The 23,225-nt window shown below is 40.5% G+C and overlaps 1 protein-coding gene across 3 annotated transcripts in view; it reads left to right on the forward strand.

Annotated features, from left to right (window-relative positions):
* The window catches only part of ABCA5 (ATP binding cassette subfamily A member 5), a 59,817-nt gene extending 55,074 nt beyond the window's left edge, over positions 1-4,743 (forward strand). For all 3 annotated transcript variants that reach the window (XM_048817538.2, XM_048817540.2, XM_048817539.2), the window contains one exon: positions 220-4,743. In XM_048817538.2, coding sequence (XP_048673495.2) covers positions 220-327 — 108 coding nt within the window. In that variant the 3' untranslated portion in view covers positions 328-4,743. The remainder of the gene's footprint in view (positions 1-219) is intronic.
* The last annotated feature ends 18,482 nt before the right edge of the window (positions 4,744-23,225 follow it).

A 23,225-nucleotide genomic window follows, 5' to 3' on the forward strand; every position in this document is an offset into this window, starting at 1 on the left:
TCTGGTACAGGCTACTTCTTCTTCTGTTGTGTTATAGTAACAAAGAAATCTTAACTCTCCATTCTGAAGGGTCAGTGCAATATTCAGATACTAGTGCAATAGGTCCCACTTTTGTAATTCGTTTCCATGAATTTTCTTTGATTGGTAAGCACTCCAATCCTTGCAGTCTGAATGCTCTTACACTGAATACACTGTTGATGCCATTTTCGTCCGTTTTAGGTTTTTGTGGAGCTTGCTAAAGAACAAGAAGAGGAAGATAACAGTTTTGGAACCTTAAACAGCACACTTTGGTGGGAAAGAACACAGGAAGACAGAGTCATTTTTTGAGCTCTTTAAATACTGTCAGATTCAATAGATGTACACTACAGTTCACTTTTGTCTTTTTTTGTTTCTTGTAATGTGTGCTGAGTGCTAAGAAAGCAGTTGAGATTGAGAAAAATATCTGATTTGAAAAACAAAAATAATAATTGTAAACTTCGAGCATATTTCCCCTGCCTGGACTTATCCATCAATGTTATGCAACTGTGGGAGTGCCTTTATTTGTGAGGACTCTTATTGCTTGCATATAATTGGTCTGTTTTTTAAAATTTCTGATCCACTCGCCTTACTCTGTCCTATTTTGAAGCGATAATGGTAAATGACAATTTAGTCCTTTATAATTTCCTGTTTGTTTTGGTCAATCTGTGGTCTATGCTTCTAGAAACTCCAACCTTGAGCTTGTTCAGCTATTCAGTGTGTGATATCAGTATATAATTGCTCAACTCCAGGATCAAACTTCTGCCTTGCTTATCTTTCAAGAGGGAGCTTCCAGCAAAGGCAGGGGTCCACAGAACCAGGGCAGCACCACTAGAAAAGAGTCACAAAAATAGAAGTCAGCACAGAAGATTTAGCAATGCCAGAAGTCAGTGACTTGTCTGAGTTGGAGTAAGCATGTAGATATAAGGTGGATGTTTAAAGAAGTCAATTTTGAGCTTTAACTGCCCGATAGTGTTCTGGTAAGCTTTATCGTCACTTCCTCTACATAAAATTCCATGTAGACTAGATTGCTATACAGACAACTCACTTAACTGCCTGATTCCAGGGTTCATCATGGAATATGATGCTGGTTAGTTCAGCCTAAATTGTTTATATGATACCAAATACCGATACCTAAAATTCAGTTAACTTATATGCTGACTTTAAATTCCCATTGGATCCTGCTGATCAAAATCCTGATGCTCCCGTTTGGTATGGTATATCTCAGGTCAACTCTCCTTATCCAAAATAATCAGTATGATACCACAGTGCCTCCATAACGGATCCTGCTCCGTCACCTCAATTCTTGAGTTTATTTGCTGTATCTCAGTTTTAAACTCCTCCTCTTTGTGCCATATATGGACTTTAGTATCCAGATGACCATACTCGTTAGTCTCTTCTCATCATAATGTTCCTCCAGTCCTATGCTGCTTCAGAATGTGTAACCTGTGTGTGTGTTTTAACTAATCTCTGCTTTTTCCCTTGTTCTCTGCCCTCTTCTGGGCTAGCACCTCCCCGGCTGATCAGTAGGCACATGATCTATAGCATACTGATGAGGGACACAGCTGGGCACAGTATGAGCACAGTATGTATGGACACAGAATGAGCAGGGACACAGCTGTCACTTCACAAACTTGCTTGGAAGAGGCCAGAGGCCCTTTTTGCTTTTTTAAAAGAGGGGGGAAAGGAAATTCAACATTCATCGCTAAATAGGGCCCTAAATTATATAATAAACTCAGCTTGGGATCCACTCAACATAAAAATATTTACACATGAGTATAACATGGCACGTGGTTAACCATTATGAACCTTTTTAATGCAAATTGGCAGGTGTAACTCTAATCAGGTTACCTTTGTAGGTTGCGTAAAAATGTATAATGCATGCACTTGTACGTTTAAATGGGGTTTGCAAAGCTGGATAGGTTCCTTTGAGTCTATGTTTGTAAAAGCGTGACCACCAAATGAATATATCTTTATGGAATTTGCATAAATGTGAGCATTTCTAGTTCTATTCTTTGTTAAAACAATCTGTTTTGTTGAACACGTGTTCTAACACACGTTTAAAAGGCATTTCTTTAGGTGTGTTCATTTTTCGTGACCGTGAATTTACAGGCTTGTGCACCAATGCTTTCTAATCTATCTTTGTTGCAATAGTAATGAGGCAATACAATACCATGTCCAGTTCACTGAGAGTGCTTTCTTATTTCTATCATACTCATTTTCTCTCATCATAAATCAAAAAGGGTAAACTCCAAAAGCAGATATTGTCTTGTCACTAAGAAAACTTTTGTTTGTTATCTGGCAAAATTGTTCTCTGTCGAAGAAATAATAAGAGAGCCCATGTGTGGTTCAGCATCCTCAGATCTGAGAGTAAGTATTAATCCTACGTGTGTTCCAAAGAAAAAATCTTTGATTTAAAAATTGAAAGAATCAATTCATCTAATTGGCTATTTAATCTGAGCTTTTTAGAATCAAAATTTCAGGTTTTTGAACAATTGATTGCATTGTAGAATGTATTAATTGAAATGCACTGTGCAAATATTCGGTATATCTGAAGACACATGACACATAAGACATATCAGTTACATATGTTTACCTTAAGATTAGAAAATTCCTATCATCTTCCTTTCTAAAATGTTCAGAACTCAGAAAACTATGCTCTAAGGCAAACATTTGTGTATCATTGGGCAATAATTAATGTAAAATTGATTGCTTAATTCTGCCTGTGTAAATGCTTATGCCTTATATCTTGCCAACATACTATTATTTTTTTGCTTTTTATCATCTTCAAGGAAACCTGTTCTATAGACGAACTTTACTTTTCGATAAGCATTGGGTAGTGTTTGCAGTCTTATTTGGTTAATATGAGAAATCTGATGTAGCATTGTTTCACTTTTTTCGCATTCAAATACATTTTGAAAGATAATAAATCTAGTTAACTCTCACACAGTGGCACATTCAATACGTATCCGTGGCCAGCAGCAGACATAATAGCTTCAGAAAAACACAACTGGCCAAAAGGATTGAAAACTTAAATATAATATTGAACCTTTTCTTTCTCCAAAAGATCATAGATAATAGACTTAGGGAAATCCTCCATCCTCCTGCCTTTGGGCAGGTACGACATTTGTCTTATTCCCAGAACCAAATTTTTTCCAGACTGTACAGGTTAAATTCCCTAATCCTTCTCTACAAATTTATACATGCTAATCTTGACCTTCCTGCTCCCTAGAGTTTTACAATATTAAACAGGGGGGAGGGATAGCTCAGTGGTTTGAGCATTGGCCTGCTAAACCGAGGGTTGTGAGTTCAATCCTTGAGGGGGCCATTTAGGGATCAGAGGCAAAAATTGGGGATTGGTCCTGCTTTTGAGCAGGTGGTTGGACTAGGTGACCTCCTGAGGTCCCTTTCAACCCTGATATTCTATGATTCTATGAATATTATTCTTCAGGATGAAGTGCCCCAAATTGTAGAGTGCTCCATCTGGCCTCATTTTGCCCAGTCTCTAAACTCGTGTCAATTAGGTCACTTCTGCCTTTCAGTGTGTTCAGAATTACTCCAACATGGTGTCATCTATATTATTAATGTACAGTTTGCTCTTTCTTCTGATGTATGGCAATACTGTGTTTGCCAGGTTAGGACCCTTTGTTATACCTGATGCCTCTTTCCAATTTGATTCTCTTCTCTTTCATCTATAATTCCTCTGTTGATCTATAGCCATTCAAAGAGTTTTGTATTCTATCATAATAGCCAAGTAACATTGTTCTGACTTTTCTAATAGGGTTTGATTTTCTAATAGGTTTGTCACTAACTTTTTCATGATCCATATCAAAGGCTTTATTAGAATCTAGGAGAAATGTGCCTAGAATTGTTCTCAACTACACTGCAGTAACCCCATTGATGGTTACTCTGAATTTACAGATATAAGTGAGAGCAGAATTTGCCCCATTAAGTCCACTAGATATGTGGTGCCTAATAGATCTCAAAAACAGAGGAAATTATATGGAAGATCAAATATATTGAAATACAGTGAAAGACAATTGATATCAGCTTAAAACTTTAGAACTAAAATGTTACATTTGTGCTCCGTGGCTTTTGTTGGTATTTTAGTACTATAAATAATAAACTGAACTCAAACTGTACATAATAGAGAGGTAATACAAACCTCAGGTGACAGTATAACAAGGAAGCCAGGTAGTTGTGGATTCTTGCTCCAGGTCTGACCCTGATGATGCTGGGTGACCTTGGACAAGTAACTTAGTTCCCCTGTCTATAAAACGGATATAGTAATACTTATCTACCTCACAGGGATGTTGTGAGGATCAATTAGTTAAAGTGTCTACAAAACTTTGAAGATAAAATTGCTTTAGTAGTATTATAAGGATGTATTTTTGTATTGGTGTTCTAATAACTCAGATTTTGCTCACATTATCATGAGAAATCCTTATTTAAAATATACTGTACAGTTGCATGTAGTTTATCTATATGATATGTGCTATATTCTTTCATAACAGGATAATTTTTATTTAAACATTGTTAGCATTCTTTTAATGTATATTGTGATATTAGTCATATGCTTTCTTGGGCATTTATGTTTAATTTTGTACATGTTTATTTTTCTTTTATCATTTTGATGTATTTGTAAAACAATTAGCAATTATTTTTGTTTTTCCCAATAGAAAGTGCTGTTGAAATAAAGATGGCTGGATTGCTAATGCTTACGCCTTTACAATGTATCTGTTTTTCTGCTATGCTAAGCGTAAGGAATAATGGATAAAATATTCAAAAGCGCCAAAATGACTTAAGAGCATCCATCTTGTTCATCTTCAGTTGAACGTAGTCTCCTAAGTCACTTAGGGCCATGACAATGGGGTTGTATAGATGATATGTGTCTACCTGTGGTGCATTCAGCCATTATTTCTAGTAGCTGGAAAGTTCATACCTTCATGTCCTAAAGTGAATTTTCAATTTTTACGTATTTTTATCTTTTGCTATTTATTTAGTTCCCACGAAAAGTGCTGGACAGACACCCCCAAAGGCTGAGGTCCTCAAGCCACAGAACACGTACAGCAAAGGCAGCAACAACTCAAGTTTCTCCACGTTGCCTGGCCAGTGCGCCGAAATTTTATTCTAGAAGGATCACCTCCTATGGGGGGGGGGGGAATGCAGTGCTTGTAGAGCGGCTGTAGGGTACATGCCCGGGTGCACACCCACAGGGTTCAAGTGTGTTTTGACGTGCGTAAGCAGTACCTCAATGTCTATGCTGCTATTTATACCCGTGCTAGGGGGCATGCAGTGTATATACTTTACTTGCCACCGTAAGGAGTGTGCTGTGTAGACATAACTTGAGAGAAGGGAGTTAATTCACCCTGGTCCATTTAATCCTTGTCCACCTTATTGAGACTTCCAAAAAGCTTTCCAATTATGGTGATGTGATTTGTGATGCGGACACTTAGGAATTGGACTGTGACCAGCAAATGCACTTCATGTAGTTCACTAAACCCGTCTTTGCGTGATAACCTTCTGTCAGTGCCAACTTGGGATTTATTTGAAGGGATACGTAACGTTAGGGAAACAAGTTGTTACTAAATAACTCTGATAGGTTGGTGCCCAAAGGTATGTGATGATATAATGCCTGATTCTCCACTGCCTTGCACTTTATGTAGTTATTACCCCTTTTAAGGTGGATGTTTCATACTGCCTGTAAATCAGTGGAATTATATAAGTGTAAAACTGGCTTAAATGAGAGAAGAATTGGGCCTTTGTCCTATCACATTTTTTCACATAGGAAGCGGATGAGTTGAAGGTTCTGTAGGGGGCTTAAAAACACAAAGGTAAATAAATTCAACTAACGTTATCAGTAACCTGTTCATTAATATGTAACTATAAATGGTATATGTCCTTGGGCTTTACTCCAGATTTCAGGAAAACAAAGCCAACCATTAGAGAACATGCCCCTCCTCCCCCCGAGTGTGAAAAGGAAAACTAGTGTGAGAAGGAAAACTAAACACGTAGTAAATAATCCAATTATCACAGAGTACATTTAACTGTGGAGGGGGAAATGGTTGTGAATTTTAAAAAGGTGTCATTTTAAACAAATGAAATATAAATGGCCACAGGATGGCAGTACACTGCAAGACATGAGAAATGCTTGTAGTGTGTTTTGAAGAGATCTTTATTTGCAAAAGCAACAGTGAAATGATAACGGTAGGAGTGAGGGATCGTGGACTAGTTTATTCTAAAAATCAGATTAAAAATCATTCTAAAAAAAAAGATGCAAAGGTTTATGCTGCATTCAGTATTCTTTTTCACAGTCTGAATGATTTAGTCCTTTAGGTTTCAGTATCAAAAATCTCCATTACTCCAAAACTGGCTCCCTGCTCTGGTAGATAGTCTTTGTCTGTTCTTCTGCATGACTCTCCGGCCTCTCCCGGTTCCTACCCTACTCACCCTCCAATAGTCATCAGGCTCTTCTGCCTTTGAAAATCCTGTTGTTGGGCTCCGCATTTAATTTTAGAACATCCAAACTTTTAAATGAAGTGGCACGTAGCGCACCAGCAGAGAGATTCCAGGTGAGTGGAGAACTGAGGTGGAATTGAAGGGTTTAGGCAAGGGGGACACCAGGATCAGGAGAGCGAAGAGTAGTTGTTTCTGGGATTGACTATTCAAAGGGGAAATAGAAGAGCCAGGAGACTACTGGAGGCTCTTGGAGTCAGCCATGCAGGTCTCCCCACTAACAATCCTAGGTATTCCAAATGGAAAACACGTATTGGGACTGCCAGTCCCATGGATCTTAAATATTTTCTTCCCATAACCTACCAGTCAGATACATTTTTCCCAGGACCCCCATGTTCTATCTAGTACCTTCTCATTCCAGTTCTTTTGTGAACTTCCAGAAATAAGAAACCAGCACTGAAGTATTTCAGGCACTGCTGAGTGCTTTACTGTCTCTCTGGCTTGGATTGGAAAGAAAACTTCCCTTTATCTCACTGCTATGCATGAAGGGAGCAGGGGGATCCACTGGCCGGTTTTAGTCTTTTCCCTCATTGAGGGTCCTACAGGTAGGGAGAGGCTCCATTCTTTTTCCCTTGTGGATAACGGCAGTTCCAAACTGTCTCCAATTCTGGCTGCTCCCCCCTCTCCCAGTCTTCTCCTGGCTGTTTCAAACAGAGAAGTTGCATTTCTAGGGAAGGCTGTGAAAAGGCAACAGCAATTCTTTCTCAGGGTCTCTCAGGCGTGATAGCCTTTCTTGCTCTCATGGTGTGTCGCATGTAGGCTCTGCCTGGTAGATGTGTATGCCTACTGATTAGGGTTAGCAGTTTGTCACACACATGGTCCCAGATGGTGAAAGGATCATGCACAAGGTTCGCTTTGTCAGCATCCAGCCACTGATGACCTAGAAGTGGAACAGATGAGCATTTTTATGAAGCTATCATCTCGGTAGGCTTCTCAGCCTTGGTTCTCACATCTCCAGGGCAAATCGTGTGGGGAAATTCCCCTAGCTCTAAGATTTTCGGTTCTGTGAGGTAGCTGTAAGCCAGTTTGAAGGCTCTGCTCTACTGAGCATGCTCCAATGACCGGTCCTTCAGGAGCTCTGGAGAGCTACTGCCAGTTCTTTTTTACTAAATTTCCCTCGGCAGCTCCCGCCTAATGGTACTAACCGCATCCGCCTTGTATCATCTGAGGAGTGAAGCTTCAGAATCTTTTAAGACACCATTTTAGTATCCTTTCATACAAAGTTATGAGGGCCCCTGAGTCATAGGCTCGAGACTAGAAGATAACTAAGCTTTGGTGCCTCGAGAGGATTTCCATGCTTCCCCACCCTGAAACCTGGCACGTCAGTGGTCTGCAACCTGCAGGAAAGATAAAGCCTGCCAGGAAGGCTGATGCTAGCTGAGGGGCATAGAGCTCACTAAGTCTCTTAGGCCTAGTCTACACCTAAAACTTAGGTAGACCTAGCTACATCATTCAGACCCGTGAAAGATTTTGCACCCTGAGCACTGTAGTTAGTTGACCTAATCCACAGTGGAGACATGGCTAGGTTGATGGAAGGATTCTCTCATCGACCAAAACGCTGGCCATCAGAGAGATGGCTTACCTACATCAACGGAAAACCCCTTCTGTCAATGTAGGAAGTGTCGAAGCTACAGCTGCTGTGGTGCAGACATACCCTTAGTACTAGAGCTGGTCAAAACTTGGAGTACCAACTCTGTGGGAAATTTCTGAAATACTTTTCATTTTGAATCAGAAGAAAAGTTGAAATTTCCCATGAAATGAAATTTCTGCAAAATATCATTTGAATTCATTGAAACAGTTTGTTTTTGACTGTATTTTTGTATTTTTTATATTTATTTTATAAATTGGTAATTGGTTTCGAGTTGGTATTCTACTTGGCTTGGAAATTGGTACTTGGTTTGCTCAATTGGTATTCTAAATGGGCATTTGTAATTTTTCTAACTGGGATTGTTACTGTAATATAATACTTTAAAAAAAATTGAAACCATAAAACATTTTGAAATGAAAAGTGTTCCATTCTGACTCCTACTCCCATGCCCTAGATTTCACCTGCCTTCCCAGCAGTCAGCACTGTCTCCAGTGATCTTATTGATAGCTGTGCTTTTACCAGCTTCACTGGGTCCTAGCAATCCTAATAGCTCTCCTAGAATAAATATGCATCAATTCTTAGAAACGCACCCTTCCTGATCATATCATGACCTAATGTAGACACTTCCTGTATCAGCAGAAAGGGTTTTGGTGTAGGTAACCTATCTCTCTGACAGAAAAATCCTTCCATCAGCCTACCTATGCCCACACTGTGGGTTAGGTCAACTAACTACAGTGTTCAGGGTGCAAAATCTTTCATCGCTCTGAGTGACGTAGCTAGGAGTGAAAAACCGAGAGTTCATGGTAGACAAAAAATTCAATGAAACAGAGCAAAAATATCAATGCAAATTCATATCAGTTAATGTAATTAACATAGGAGCATTTTACACTAACATTAAGTATCAGATCTTTCTTCAATAGATCCATGGGGGAGAAAGATTCTCTGTGCTTATATTTACCTGTCTGGTTGAAAGAAGTTTCCATTATCTGCCCCCAAAACTTAAAACGCCACTTCATGTGGTTCAAAGACTATACAGGGGTGGAGGGTGTTTGTTATACATATTTAATGTGAAAACCTTGTAATGAGATGCCTCCCATATTGACCAACTGAATTATATCACAATAGCCTTTAATACATTTAATAATAAATGTTGATACACTGAGTGCCATCCTGTTGCCACTGAAATCAACATGAAAGCTCCTATTGACTTCAGTAGAAGCAGAATCAAGTGGGTTTTAATTGAAAGCCTTATGATTTCTTTGAGCCATGCCAGTTTTTCAATATGGAATTGTAACGGAGTTTGACATTTTCACATCTGTTGGTTTAAAATTTTGATCCTAGAAGAGGATCCCCATTTTGCACAAAATCTTTCAAGGCCAGGACATTGAAAATAAATGTGAATGAGGGTTGTTTCACATCTCCTTTGGGTCATTTACAGTCTGACATTTAATTACACATATGGTAACTACTGAAAAACTTTGGGAAGAAATATAATTGCTGTTATTGATTTGGTACTAAGTGGTTTGAAGCAGAGAGTGACAAAATGATATTCAGTCAGGTGTCGGTGGTGTTATTCCCTGGGGATGTCTTATATCCACAATTGTATGTAAGGTTGTGTAAATCCCAGATAGTGCCCAGGGATTCTGTTGAGTGAAATTTTATCAATGACGCAGATTACCACCCCAGTCTAATGATGATGGAATAATCATTATTCCTCTGGCTGTGTGGTCCATAATATTTCTTCTTAAAGTAAAAGAGAAAAGAGTAAAACGTTTCTAGGGACACTTTTGTTTATCGCAAGATCACACAAAATCCAAAGAACAGACTGTTTGTGCAGGTGCTGATGAAGGGGAAAGATGCAGCTGCCTCTTACCCAGAGGAGGATACAACTGACTTCCTGAGCCACTGGCCTCAGGCAAACCCTCTCACTGGCCAAACCTTATTGTGCAAGAACATCTGGAGATTTATGCTGCCGTGAAAGGGATGAGGAAAGAGGAAGCTGCCGCTGCTATCAATTGGTACAAAGACAAAATAATGCCAGTTAGAGTTTCGTGTTTCAGAAGAGAGAGGGAGTGAGGAAGCTCTCCTGAACGTCTCTGAATCACTTAGTAGGAGCTATCTTCCCCCACAAGCCCAGGGGAGTATTTAGAACCTACTCCTTCTGTTGTGCTGTCTCATGGGGCAATGTTTATTCACAGATAACCAAGATGTACCCATTATCAAACCATGTATCAGAGGGGTAGCCGTGTTAGTCAGTATCCACAAAAACAAGGAGGAGTCCGGTGGCACCTTGAAAACTAACAGAAAAATGCCCAAATAAATCTGTTAGTCTTTAAGGTGCCACCGGACTCCCCCTTGTTGTTATCAAACCATGAAATGTTCCTTTTACAACTTTTCTTTTCCCCTCCCCACAAATTATGAAGGCTCTGAAGCTTCAGGAGTATTGTAAAAAAGCAGCTGGAATATTATCTGCTAGGATAACTATCAAGATGTTCTTATATAGAATGTTGGGCCAAATTCTGCTTCCAGTCACACCAGTGCTGCATCTGAAATAACGCCACTCGAGCCCGTGGAGTTGCTGTGCATTTGTACTGGTGTGAAAGGAGAACAGAATACAGCCTTTCATGCATTAACATGGTTTTTCATTTCAAACACAGTGAAATCTCTATTATGGAGCAAAAACTCAAGTTGTGTCTTGTGAATTATCTTTAGGAAAATGTTATGGCAAGCTTCACAGAGTCCGTGAAAAATTAAGTTAGTAAGTTTTATGGGTCTGGACCTGCCCGCACTTACATAGACAAGATTCTCATTGCTTCCCATGACCCAACAGACCTGGGAATGCATTTTGGTCCCTATCATTTTTGAAGGAAGTTTCTTCTGGATGATCATAGAGCAGAAAATTGCACAGGATGTTTCTCAAGTAATGTATTTAAATCAATTTCTTTAAGTCACTGGATACCAGTTGCAAAGTTAACCCAGAACCTGAGCATTGGTGTGTGCATGCGTGAGATTTATTTGTTGGCATTGGAAGGCGTTTGCCTGCTTCTGCGTGTGGCGGCAGATTATTTTCAAATCTATTTTGGATTATTTGTAGCAGATATATTTTATTTTGTTGTACACAAGATACTTTTTCTGAGTCTCTCTTGCTCATGTATTATTTAGATCTGAATTAAGAGAGTGTGTTTTTAAAAAGTGGGCCAGATCCTTCCCTCACTTACCCTTTGGCAAGACCTATGGCTTCAGTGAAGTAGCCCAGGAAGAACAAAAGGCAGAATTTGGCTCACAATGGCTTTCCTCCATTTTAGTAGTGTTTTGTACTGAGCATGCTGGGTAATCTGACACTTCTGCTTCTGGATGAACCATCAGCTGGAATGGATGCTAAAAGACCAGTGCCATGTGTGGTGAGTAATGCCTGAACTAACTATGAGGCCTGTTTAACTACAGACCTAAATCAATTCAATGTCAAAGAAGATTAGAGCTTTCGGCCACCGACAGAGTTGGCCACGCTCACTTTAGAGCAGTAATCATTGGACAGCCAAACAGCCTAGCCCTCAATGGAGCCATACATCAATATTTTGCCTCTTGCCAGAAGGTTGGGTAGGAAGAAAAGCTCTCTGTGTCTACTCCCTAAACTCCTCACTCACCCATGCAAGGACAGTTGTGTTTTTTTTTCTGAACTGGCTAACCCATCTTTCATAAGTGGTTCCAACTATGTTACCTGAAATGACACTATTCTGAATCTGACATGCCAAAATTAAACTCATTTAAGCTACAGTAGGTACAAAGAAAGCTCTTAAAAACTGTCTGGTCTAATGAATTCAGCCTGTAGCAAATTTTATTTCAGAACATAGCTATAGAATGGATTCCAGTCATGGATGGAAATGTTCTTGGTTTCTTTAAGGTCCTTCATGTACCCATCCATCTGTGGTTATTTTTGCTTAATGTAATGTTTCCTTTGCTGTTTGATGGGAAAATACAACGGGAAAACTTGTTTGGCTCTTCCTCACAGCACCCTAGTAAAGTTGGCATTAGCCCTGTTTTACAAATGAGGCCTGTAGAGGTTTAGTAACTTGACTCACAGAGTGTGACTTAAGTGTCACATCAGGACAGCTGGGAATAGAAGTCAGAACTTCTTGACTTCCTATTTGTCTCACTTCTCCAGAGTCACAGGTAGAATTCAGCCTTTAAAGTTCATCTATATTTTTTATAACTTTAATAAAAACAATTGTCTACATTATGATGTGGCCATTTAATACACCCTGTTTGTCTCATTACTGGTGTGGTTTTTATGCAGCTAGCCTTTGGTTCCAAGTAGATGAACTAAAACACACAACAACCTAGCCAGATGAGCAATTAGGCTCTATTTAGCTTCTCCAAGAAACTACTCTGGATTTTACCACGGTATCACTGTCACAGATGAAACTGCTAGTTAACACATCTGAGCTAGTTTCAGGTAGACAGTGATTGCCTTTCTATGTTTCTTCCCTGATGTAATAGGGATTTCAGTACTGACGGAGATGGTATGTACGTAACATAGGCTATGCAGTCTGGATTTTGATCTGACGTTTGTCCTGCAAACTGATTCCTCAAATATTGGGTAGGTGCAGTGTTAGCCCAAGATGTTGAGGATGCAGAACATGCCATACTGTGTCACAAACTCTTAACCTGTGACCCCACAGAGTAAGCAGTGGCTTGTGGTTCATTAGTTGCTCTACAATATTATTTACTTGGGAGCTTGTTCCTTCTAGTAACTGACCATGGGCCTCCATGTTGGCTGCAGCCCAGGAAGTACCACAGTGCCGGGTTTGCTTGGTGGTGGCTGGCTCTGCATCATGATGTTTTCCTCATTTGCCACCACCCTGGGAAGCAGCATGCTAATACTGGCTTCTTTACCAGCGGGGCGATGGGATAACAGCCTCTGTAGAGCTGGCCCCTGGCAGTGGTGTGTGGAGTGCGTTGGACAAGCCCTTTCAGATCCCAGAGAGAGCCCTTGTGAGCCAGAAACGACCTGCCTCTCTTTAGTGGCCACATATCCAAAGGCTGGAGAAAGAAAGCTGCCAGGCACAGCTTCTCTTCACTTGGATTACAGGAGAACAGGTAGATCCTACTGCCCATATAAAAGGGTCTCTTCTCAGCAGGTAGAAGGCTGATGGAGATGACCCTGTGGAATAGCTTATACAGTGGGTGATTTATTCCTGGGGCAAGTGCTCTCTTTTCATACGTTTATTCTGCGTCCTGAGTTAGTGAGACTGAGAAGACTGCCTGGGAAAGGGTGTCAGATATCTGGGCTTTTATTTTAAATTTATGTTTTACATTTTTCTGAAGCTTCCATGTGCAGAGCTTAGCCAGACTTGGTTCTAGAATTGGTCTCTTTCCACAGCTCCAGGAAAGAATGAAGACCTAAGGCCAGATTCTTCTGTGTACTCAGGCCCCTTAACGCCACCAGAACTATGCAAAGCAGCTGATCTAGCTCAGTATGAGTTCCCTCATCATAGGACAACTTTCAGTTGATTCAGAGTTAACGCTTCACCTTACCTGGCCAAAATTCACTGCACTGTAATTATCCCCAGCTGGCACATTACCCCTTGATGATTGTTGCCTGCTGGCATAGATTTAAGCTGCCTCCTGGTCAGATCTAAACAATACCTATGGCTAATACAGGTCTACCCTCTGAAACGGGGAGCCATAACAGGCTTCCTGACACCCCATTGTCTAGCATCTGTGGAGCTGTATCTCCCCCCTTCCGCCCCCCCAAAGGGAATGTAATGTCAGCAAATCTTCCAATTTTGTAAATTAAAGTGTTGGTTTTTTTTTAAAAAATATTGCGTTCCATGAAACTTCCTCCTCAACCCCATAATTTTAAAGCGGCGTTGAGACATGACCTACCTCTCCGCACTCCGGGGTATTATGATGAATCCCCTCCACCACCAAGCGGGTGCAGAGGAGAGCCAGCCAGAGACTCCAGCCAGTAGGGGCGGAAGCTGCCAAAGCAGGAACCCCTGGAACCCTGGACATTGAGGGAACTGTTTGGACTAGACTTCCTATGCCCTGTGCTGATTGGCTGTTTGCTCCAACCCTCCCCAAGTCCCCAGTCCCTTCCTCACAGTCTCCCCACGCTTGCACCTCTTACCCTCTTCTCTCCACTCCCCTGCCCTCTTTGTCTCCCTTCCCTTCCTTTCCCCTTTCTTTCCATTAGCTGGTCACCTCCTAATTAACCCATCCCCCTCAAAAAAAAATGGAATTAACATGTCGCTTGTCCCTATCCCACTGGTAGCTTTGCTCATGTGTTCTACCCCTTCACGCACTCTGCATATGTCTGGTCTGTTTAGATTGTAAGTTCTTCAGGCCGGGACCCATCTACTAATATGTACAGTGCCTCACATAATGGGGTCCTGTAGCAAAGCACATCCACTCCAGCACATCCCCTTGTGTCCAGATGTGCTGCCTCAGTTTCCCCAGTGTCATCTTTGGCCTACTTTAGTCATAAGAGTGACCTGGCCTTCCAGCTAGACTGCTTTACAGCATCACAACTCTACCTTTTCCTCACCAGATGCACCTGAGCCACTCTAGTCTTTCCTCCTCTCTAACCGCAGTCTGCTGAGCCTCGATCAGCCTGTCAGCCCTGGGGCTAGCACATTCCTTACTCAGAGGTTCAGGCCGGCTGCAGCTTTTCAGAGCCTGTGTCTCCAGTCAGACTTGTCACTTGGCCCGGGAGAAGCCTCTCTGCTCTTCTCCCCTTCCTCCTTTTCCAGTCCTACCCTTGGCCTAAGAAGCAGCGCAGGTGCACCCTGGGATGGGCTCCCTGGCAGAAAGTTAACAGCTAAGATTGGTTTATATACCCTGTCACAGGCCCCACTTTTACTTGGCTGTCATGTGCTAATGTTATGTAAATAATAATACACTTTTTTAATCTGACCATAGCAATTTTACCATCTTTTTTGTTTTGTTTACCATGCCTAACAGCCAAGACTCACAACTGATGCTTGGCGCGTCGCTCGTGTCTGCCCGAGTACAGGGCACGTCTGCTTTTCATGAGCTACATGGTACACAAATCACCCTGGACGTGGCTGTGGCAAACCCTTTCTGGGCAGGGCCCCGCATGTTGCGTGCCGCTGATCTCCTGCAGTCCATCCTCCAATACAGCCTTAGCTTTTGTTGTGTCCCAGGTCATTCTGAATACTTCTAACAGTGGGTTTCTACCGCCGCCCTTGGGAACTTACTTAGAAACTGATGTACAGATCCCTAATTTTCACTATTGAATATGTGCCATAGAAGTCTGCCTCTGGCTCTGAAAAAGAAATAGAGATCGGATATAGTGCAGCTTTATAGCTTAACCTCTATTCTATATCGATGAAATTAGAAGAATTCCCTTTTAAAATATAGTGTTAGAGAAATTAATGTTGTTTGATGTGCCTCGTTTCCACATGATAAAGGGGAAAGGGGATTTCCAGCCAGTTGGAGTTACTTTACAGAACTTTGGTATACACAATATTTTGCCAACAAAGCTGTTAATCTGCTGAGTAAATAAGGCTCAACCTTTTGCCCTTCTACCTACATCACGGCATCCTTGCAGGGCGGTTACAGTCAGCTACTACTCTTGTAGGAAGGAACAAGAGATTTGACCAGGCAGAGCTTGTTTTTTATTTTTGTATTCAAAGTTTCAAGAGTTTCCTGAACCTAACTTTTGAGAGGAATTTTCCTTCAGCAGCTGGGCAGCAGTATCCTCTGTTAGCTCTATAGAAAAGAGAGGAGTCTGAAGAAAGAGGGTAAAGAGGGGGCAGCTAGTAAAGTAAACCAAAGTGGTCATGTAAGCCATGCCTTTTTGGCAGAATGATTGAAATGAAGGGTGGGAGGAGCCGCACAGAAGCATGGAGTGTATTACAACGATTAGAAAGTAACGGCAGGAAAAAGAAGACCTCTGCAGTGTTGACAGATCCATTACAAGAGCAAATATTCTGAACGCTTCTCAAAACTTTTCCCCTAAGGTAAGATCCCTATTTTTTTAAAAATTCCATTTGACTCCTAATGTATGAAAACATCTGGTAATTAAAGACTCTAAAACTAACATTTCTCCAGTGTGCTCTGCTGTTTTGTTTGTTTGAATTGCCTGATTAGCAGATGCAGAATCTTTCTAAAGGATGAAGTTTAAATTCTTTCTACTGAAGTTTTATTGCCATTTTAAGGCTTTATAACTTTTTTGTCTTATTTGTGGTCTAATAACAATATATTAACAATTTTTCAGCTTTTCACAGAGCATGCTTTACTGCAGCATGTATTCTGGTTTTAAAAGATATATGTATGTGTGTGCGCTAAATTTATTCTGCTGCCTTCTTTTAAAACCAGAATAAATCATACATACATACGTGTATGTGTATATATGTCTAGAAGTGACGTTTCCTTTACATGTTTTTTAAAAATTCCAGTGGGGAGATATTTTTTTTGAAATTCCTCCATGCCGTTTTCCACCCTCTACGGAAGCATTGTGCTCATAAAGGGGTATGTCTACACTAGGCAGACTATATCAGCATAACTGTGTTGGCATAGCCCTGTAGTGTAAATGCAGCCTACGTGGACAGAAGGGGTTTTTTTCTGTCAGTGTAGGAACACCAACTCCCCAACTGACAGCTTAGTCTACACTGGCATGGCTACATTGGTCAGGGGTGTGAAAAAACCCACACACCTAACTGAGGTAGCCATGCCAACATAGCCACCAGCGTAGACACAGCTACATCAACGGAAAGGTGCTTCCGTTGACGTAGCTAATGGCATTCAGGGAGGTGGTATTCCTACCTGGACAGAAAAACTACTTCTGTCAGTGTAGACTGTATCTACACTATGGGGCTACGCTGGCATAGCAGGGCCAATACAGTCTCCATAGCATAGACAGACCTTACCTTAGACCAGTGGTTCTCAAACGGGGGTTCATGAACCCCTGGAGGTTCGCAAAATGTTACAGGGGGTTCTTGGGGAAAAAATTCCCTAATGGTGGACAGAGCTGTGCCTAGGGACCCTGGGCAGCACGGGGCCAGCAGCCTGGAGCCTCTGGACTTCCAAGAGCTAAGCAGATCAAAGCAAGCCTATCTATCACACTGAGGAGATTTAAACTTCAAGACTCCTTTTAAGAAATAGAAAGGGAGGTGGATACTTTTTGCTGTTTTTAAAATTAAATAGGCAGCTAGTATTGTTTTAAAAATGATTATGAAGAACAAGTTTAAGCTTTGTTGTAACGTGCGTTGTTTGCCTGAACAACTGCTCAAGACCTGAATGCTTGTATAGGAGGAATTCTTTGAGTTGTCTTCTTAAATACCTTCCTGCTGTTTCACATCTGATACTCCCTGATAAAACATAGGAGCCTTGTCTTATAACAGGCATATTCTAAGTGATACAAGCTACGAAAGTGAGATCTTGGAAGGGTGTTGCTGTTTTCATAATGTAATAAAAATACTGTAATGATAAATAATAATAATAAATAGTGTGTAATAAGCATGTCATAAAAACAAATTTTATATTTCCAGGATCACTGCTTTTATAATCTATACTCAGGTAAAGGAGAAAATCCCGGGAAATATTCATTTTTAGGAGGGGGTTCGCGAGACTTGACATTTTAGTGAAAGGGGTTCACAGGTTGTTAAAGTTTGGGAACCACTGCATTAGACTGAAGTGCTCTTTTGTTGACTAAACTGCATCTACACTTGACAGTTACATTGGCATAACTCTGTGGGTCAGGGGAGTGGTTTTTTCACAGCACTGACCAGAGCCGGTGCCAGGCATAAGCAAAATCAGTAATTGTTTAGGGCCCCAAACCACTCAAGGGGGCTCCCTATTCTGGGCAGGTCTATACTACCTGTTAAGTTGATCTAACTTAGTCGCTCAGGAGTGTGAAAAAGCCCGCCCCCGAGTGACGCAAGTTTCACGCTGTCCACACCAGTGTTACGTTGGCGGGAGATGCTCTCCCGCTGATATCGCTTCCGCTTCTCGCCACGGTGGCGTACTTACGGCAATGGGTACTTCACCAGACATGCCACAGTGCGTCAGTGCAGCTGTGCCATTGTAGTGTTGACTTGCCCTCTGTTTAACAAGTTTATTAGTATGTGTTGTAGGCGACCTCCCAAAAACATTCTTTCTTAGGGCTCCCAATGGGCTAGGGCCGCGTCTGGCACTGACTCACGTTGCCATGCTGATATATCTTTTGAGTGTAGACTAAGCACTGTCCTTCGGTGAGGTGGTGTTCCTACATTGGCAGAAAAACTCTTTCTGCATCTACACTAGGAAGCTATGAGAGTGTAGGTTCTATAGTGTAGACATAGTCTTTGAGGTGGTCTATGGAGAAAGGACAGTAGAGGTGGTATTAGTACCTGATGCCCTATTTTCTTTGCAATTCCTACACAAGGAGTTTTGTTTCTGTGATGTTAAAGTTGCAGGCATGTATCAGCGTTTCAAGCGTATATTATCTTTCAAGAACACTGGTGTTTTAAAAATAAAATTAGAAACCCAGGAAATGTGCCATAGAAACCTCCTGGTAGGTGTGAAAAAAGAAAGATCTGCTATAGTGCATTTGTACTGCTTAACCTCTATTAGGAGAGAAAACAACCAAGGAATTGAAAGATAAATTTGTACTTCCACATTACATGTAAATCACCACCACTAGATTAACCCTGCTCCAGAAGATTGCTCTAATGGAGTATGCTCAGACTCATTTAGAAAGTACTGCACAGTGTTATTTTTGCAGTTTTGTGTTTGGTTAACTTACTTGTCTCTATAGATAGCTAAGAGAGTAATGGTGAAATTGTTTACTTTGATTGCTTGATGCTATTGTGTGGTTCTTGTCATGAATGTTCCGTCGGGATGATAATGTGAAATTGTTTTCTGTTGGCTCGTCTGCGGAGTGACGGAATGCGTTTCTGGAAGTGTGTAAATCTGCAGCTGACTTAATTTCGAAGTAAATTTATTACAGTGACTCTGCAGAGAGCTCAATTCCAACTGTACAAGGAAACTATTTTTTTGTCCTTTCCAAGTACAAATGTTGACTTTCGTTATTTCTTGGAGCAGAGTTTGGATTGTGGTGGTGATTTGTCTGCAGTTCTGTAGAAGTTAGAGTTGAAATGAAACCCAGAGGTGCAATGTTTTAAACCAAACTAGCTCCTCAAATCACCGAGACTGGGCGATGAAGCGTTGAATGTAGAGGAAAAACCCCTGAGAAAATGAGCTGCCACCGGCCGTGCTTATCAATTGCTGCAGTGGGCGGGCTTTTCAAACCCGCCAGCCGTTTTCATTTCCTTGCCAGTCAGCTGTGTTTTGTATTTCTTCCTTCTCTCCCATTCCTCCCAATCAACAGCAGCGCTTTCCATTTTTCCTCATTCTCTCCTTTAACCTTCTGTACTGAAGAGATCAAGGCGCTCCAAAGAGTACGCCCTTCAGAACTGAGTTAAGAGGTTCTCAGAGATTTCAGTTTCCCAGCTCCCATGTCCTGAGCGTGGCTGTTTCGGTGCCATAGAGTGCCGAGGTTGCCATGTGGTTCCCTGAATTGCCTGGGTTTCTGACTTTTTTTTTTAAACTTAATCTTCTGAAAGAAAAGTTTACACACATCGGTATGAGTTTGCAACCTAAAATTCTCCACACCCAAGTGTTTAATGGGGAAAATTCTTTAATTTTTTTTAAAAACATCCACTCCCTTCAAGAGAAGTGCCCTGGGCTTGCAGATGCTTAGATTCCTTGATCCCATACTAGCTCATTCTGATTTGGTCCCCAAATCTTCAGCACCATGATAAGCCTCCATCTTCTATGGGCCAAATTCCATCTAATCCTATCCATTGGAATCAATGGGCATTTTACCATTGGCTCAATGGGATCAGGATCAGACTCTTGCAGTCAGTTCTTGAGCAAATCACTTCACTTAACTTCTGTGTCTGTTTCCCTGTATGTAAAATGGGGATAGGACACTCATGTGAGATAAATGCTACTGGTTAGTTCATATTTGTACAAGACATTTGAAGATGTAAAGTGCTCTATAGTATGTATTTATTTATGAGACTAGCATAGTAGAGGAGGAAGCTTGAAATGTGGAATTAATTTTATAACCAAATTTCTTGTAACCTTAGTTTTCTGATTCAACGTTTCCCATGTATAAGTAATTAGCAGCAACAAGTTGCTCTACTAAGAGGTAATTTTGGGTCTAAAATGAGAGATGTACTCCATTATGAAATGACTGGAGTAATTTCTCTTTGGAATAGCCTACCTCAGTCCTGCTCTTTCAGTTATAGTGGCATTCCTTCTGGCTTTAGTAGCAGAGAGAAGTTCACGTGTAATAAGAATAAGAATAATTAATAATAACAATAATGTGATAAATAACTTTAGTTCCACATTTTTGAGTATATTGCTTCTTCAGAACAGCAAATCACATAAGCAAGATGTGAACGTGTGATGTGCACTTTTAGCTTTTCTCCTTTGTCTTTTGCACTATTTGTCATCAAATTCCAAGTCTGAAGAAAAAATATTAACAAGACCAACTATATCATGCCAAGTGATCTCAAATCCCATTGAAATCAATGACAATGGAGAATGCCCAGGCACGTTCCGGGATAGGTTCCTTGGTTAGCACTGAAGGAGTAATTAGAAATCTGAACCTATTGCACTTGGAGCATGCAAATGTTTTACTCCCCCCACAAAAAGATACCACACACAACAACAATAGTAAGGGGAACCGAGCCATGGAAGTGCTTTTGGCATCATTTATAAGTAAAGTCCAGCTGTCCAGTCAGCAACATCTGAAAGCGATATCCAAAGGGAAAACAATGAAACACATCCAAGCTCCTTTTATTTCAGCTACAGACATTTTAAAGGGTCAGATGCAAAGGTGGCTGATCCTGAGCTATGCGTGCGTCATTGTAGCTGTGTTGTTCCTCAGATATCAGAGAGACTAGGTGGATAATATTCTTTATTGGACCCATTTCTGTTGGTGAGAGTGACTGAAGAAGAGCTTTGTGTGGCTTGAAAGCTTCTCTCTCTCGCCAGCAGAAGTTGGTCCAAAAAAAGATATTCGCTCACCCACCTTGTCTCTGTAACTGAGCTCTAATTCTTGGAAGGTCAGGACGTCTGTTTGTATGAAAGCATAATTCAGTTATACCATAGTATGATTGCATTTTGGCTTTGTGATTGTAATTAGATCTTGGACATCTATTATTTCACATATGTAACCCCTTGAAGGTTTCACAAGTTACTCAAACTTGACTGATTTATGTGTACGTAGCTCACCCTTATGGACTGATCGAACAATTCTCTACAACTAGTGCTTTACACGTTCACTACATATGTTTTTTGAGATAGGTGATACTTAGGTGACCAAACATATTGTTGTTTTTGCTTTGATTGGATAACTCCCAACTTGAAAGGAATTTTAAAGGAAGCAGCCAAACACTTCATAGAATCATAGAATATTAGGGTTGGAAGAGACCTCATGAGGTCATCTAGTCCAATCCGCCGCTCAAAGCAGGACCAACACCAACTAAATCATCCCAGCCATGGCTTTGTCAAGCCGGGCTTTAAAAAAAATTAAGGACAGATATTCCACCACTTTTCATTCCAATGCTTCTCATTCCAGTGTAACCCATTCCAGTGCTTCCAGATAAATATTCTCACAAACATGCATTTGTTACTCTTTCTCTTTATGTGACTATCATTGGGAACAAAAATTCACTCAAGAACATCCCTGGGCTTGTTCCTGCAAGATGTGGAAATGCCTTCAACTCCTATTGACTTCAATAGAAGCAAAGGGTGCTCAGCTCACAGCACCTTCAGGAGTTGTTCGACACTTTGCAGGATCAAGCCCTTAGTGAATAATAGAGGCTGAATTCAAATTCAATTCTGTGGTGGTGGTTTGAACCATACTTTTTCGTCTTGCTCGCTCATCATCTCTTAATGGTTATTTAGGGCTAAATGCAGCACTCCTAGACATAATTCCAAATGATTTGAAGGACTGTAGGCGTTGTTTCTTAAAACTATGTATACATTTATAATAAACAGAAGAGTTTGACTTTAAATTTTAAATTAACACTTTTGTTCACTGGTAGGCCAAGATACGAAAATAATTATTTTTCTAGTTTTTTTTAAGGCTTTTTACCATTGTTAGGTTGTTTAGGATTCCACTGAAAATTCAAAACACATATTGTATTTCTTAGTACTGTTTTGCATACCCAGATATACATGAATGCATAATTAGTAAGTTGGATTTCGATTTTTCAAATTATAAATATCATTTAGTTTGAGGTCCTTTTAGGAAATAATACTTTCAAACTAAAAACAGCAGAATGCGTACACACTTTTTCTGAAAGTATCAATAGAATTAAAAATGAAATAGTATTGTCTGTTGTTTAATGTCTAAGAAGAAGACTAAAAACATTAAATAGAGAAAAAGTTAAGAAAACCCTGCATCTACAACAGAAAAGTTTTCATTATCCTTGTAGTTTCTCCCCACCCCTAACATTTTTAGTAAAGGAGAGCACCTGAAGTGAGTTCTTTAATTTTGCAGTACAGAAGAGACAATTTCACCAAATAGTAATTATAAAAGCCATGGGAGAGGAGATGGTCTATTAGTTAAGGCATTGGGTCTAGGAGGGAGAGATCTGAATTTGATTTCTCTGCCAACACAGACTTCCTTTGTATGAAGAAACTTTGGCAAGTCTTTTGTTTCCAAATCTGTAAAATGGAAATATTGCTTAGCTTCGTAAAGTGCTTTGGTATCCTTGGATGCAAAGCATTGTACAAATACAACAAATATTTTTTCTTAGATTTGTTTTATTAGAATTTACATCCTTTTGTTTTTCTTTCTAGATCGAGAAATGCAGAGATTTCAGAGAAATATGAGTGTGTGCCAGCAAACTAAGGCTCTCTTACGTAAAAATCTACTTATCAAATGGAGAATGAAAATGCAGACCTTTCAGGCAAGTACAAAAAGATAGTTTGGGAACAAAAGAAAAAAAGCTGGCTCATGTGAGTGGGTTCTTTCCCTCCCCCCACCCCCAAAAACCACTTTGTATTTGAGAGAGTAGCGAAAGTGAGACAATATTTGAAAAGCCCCAATTGTTGTTGCCGTTTTTTGCGGGGCTTTTTC

Source organism: Caretta caretta, chromosome 14 (genome assembly GCF_965140235.1).
Source record: "Caretta caretta isolate rCarCar2 chromosome 14, rCarCar1.hap1, whole genome shotgun sequence".
Classification (NCBI taxonomy): domain Eukaryota; kingdom Metazoa; phylum Chordata; order Testudines; family Cheloniidae; genus Caretta; species Caretta caretta.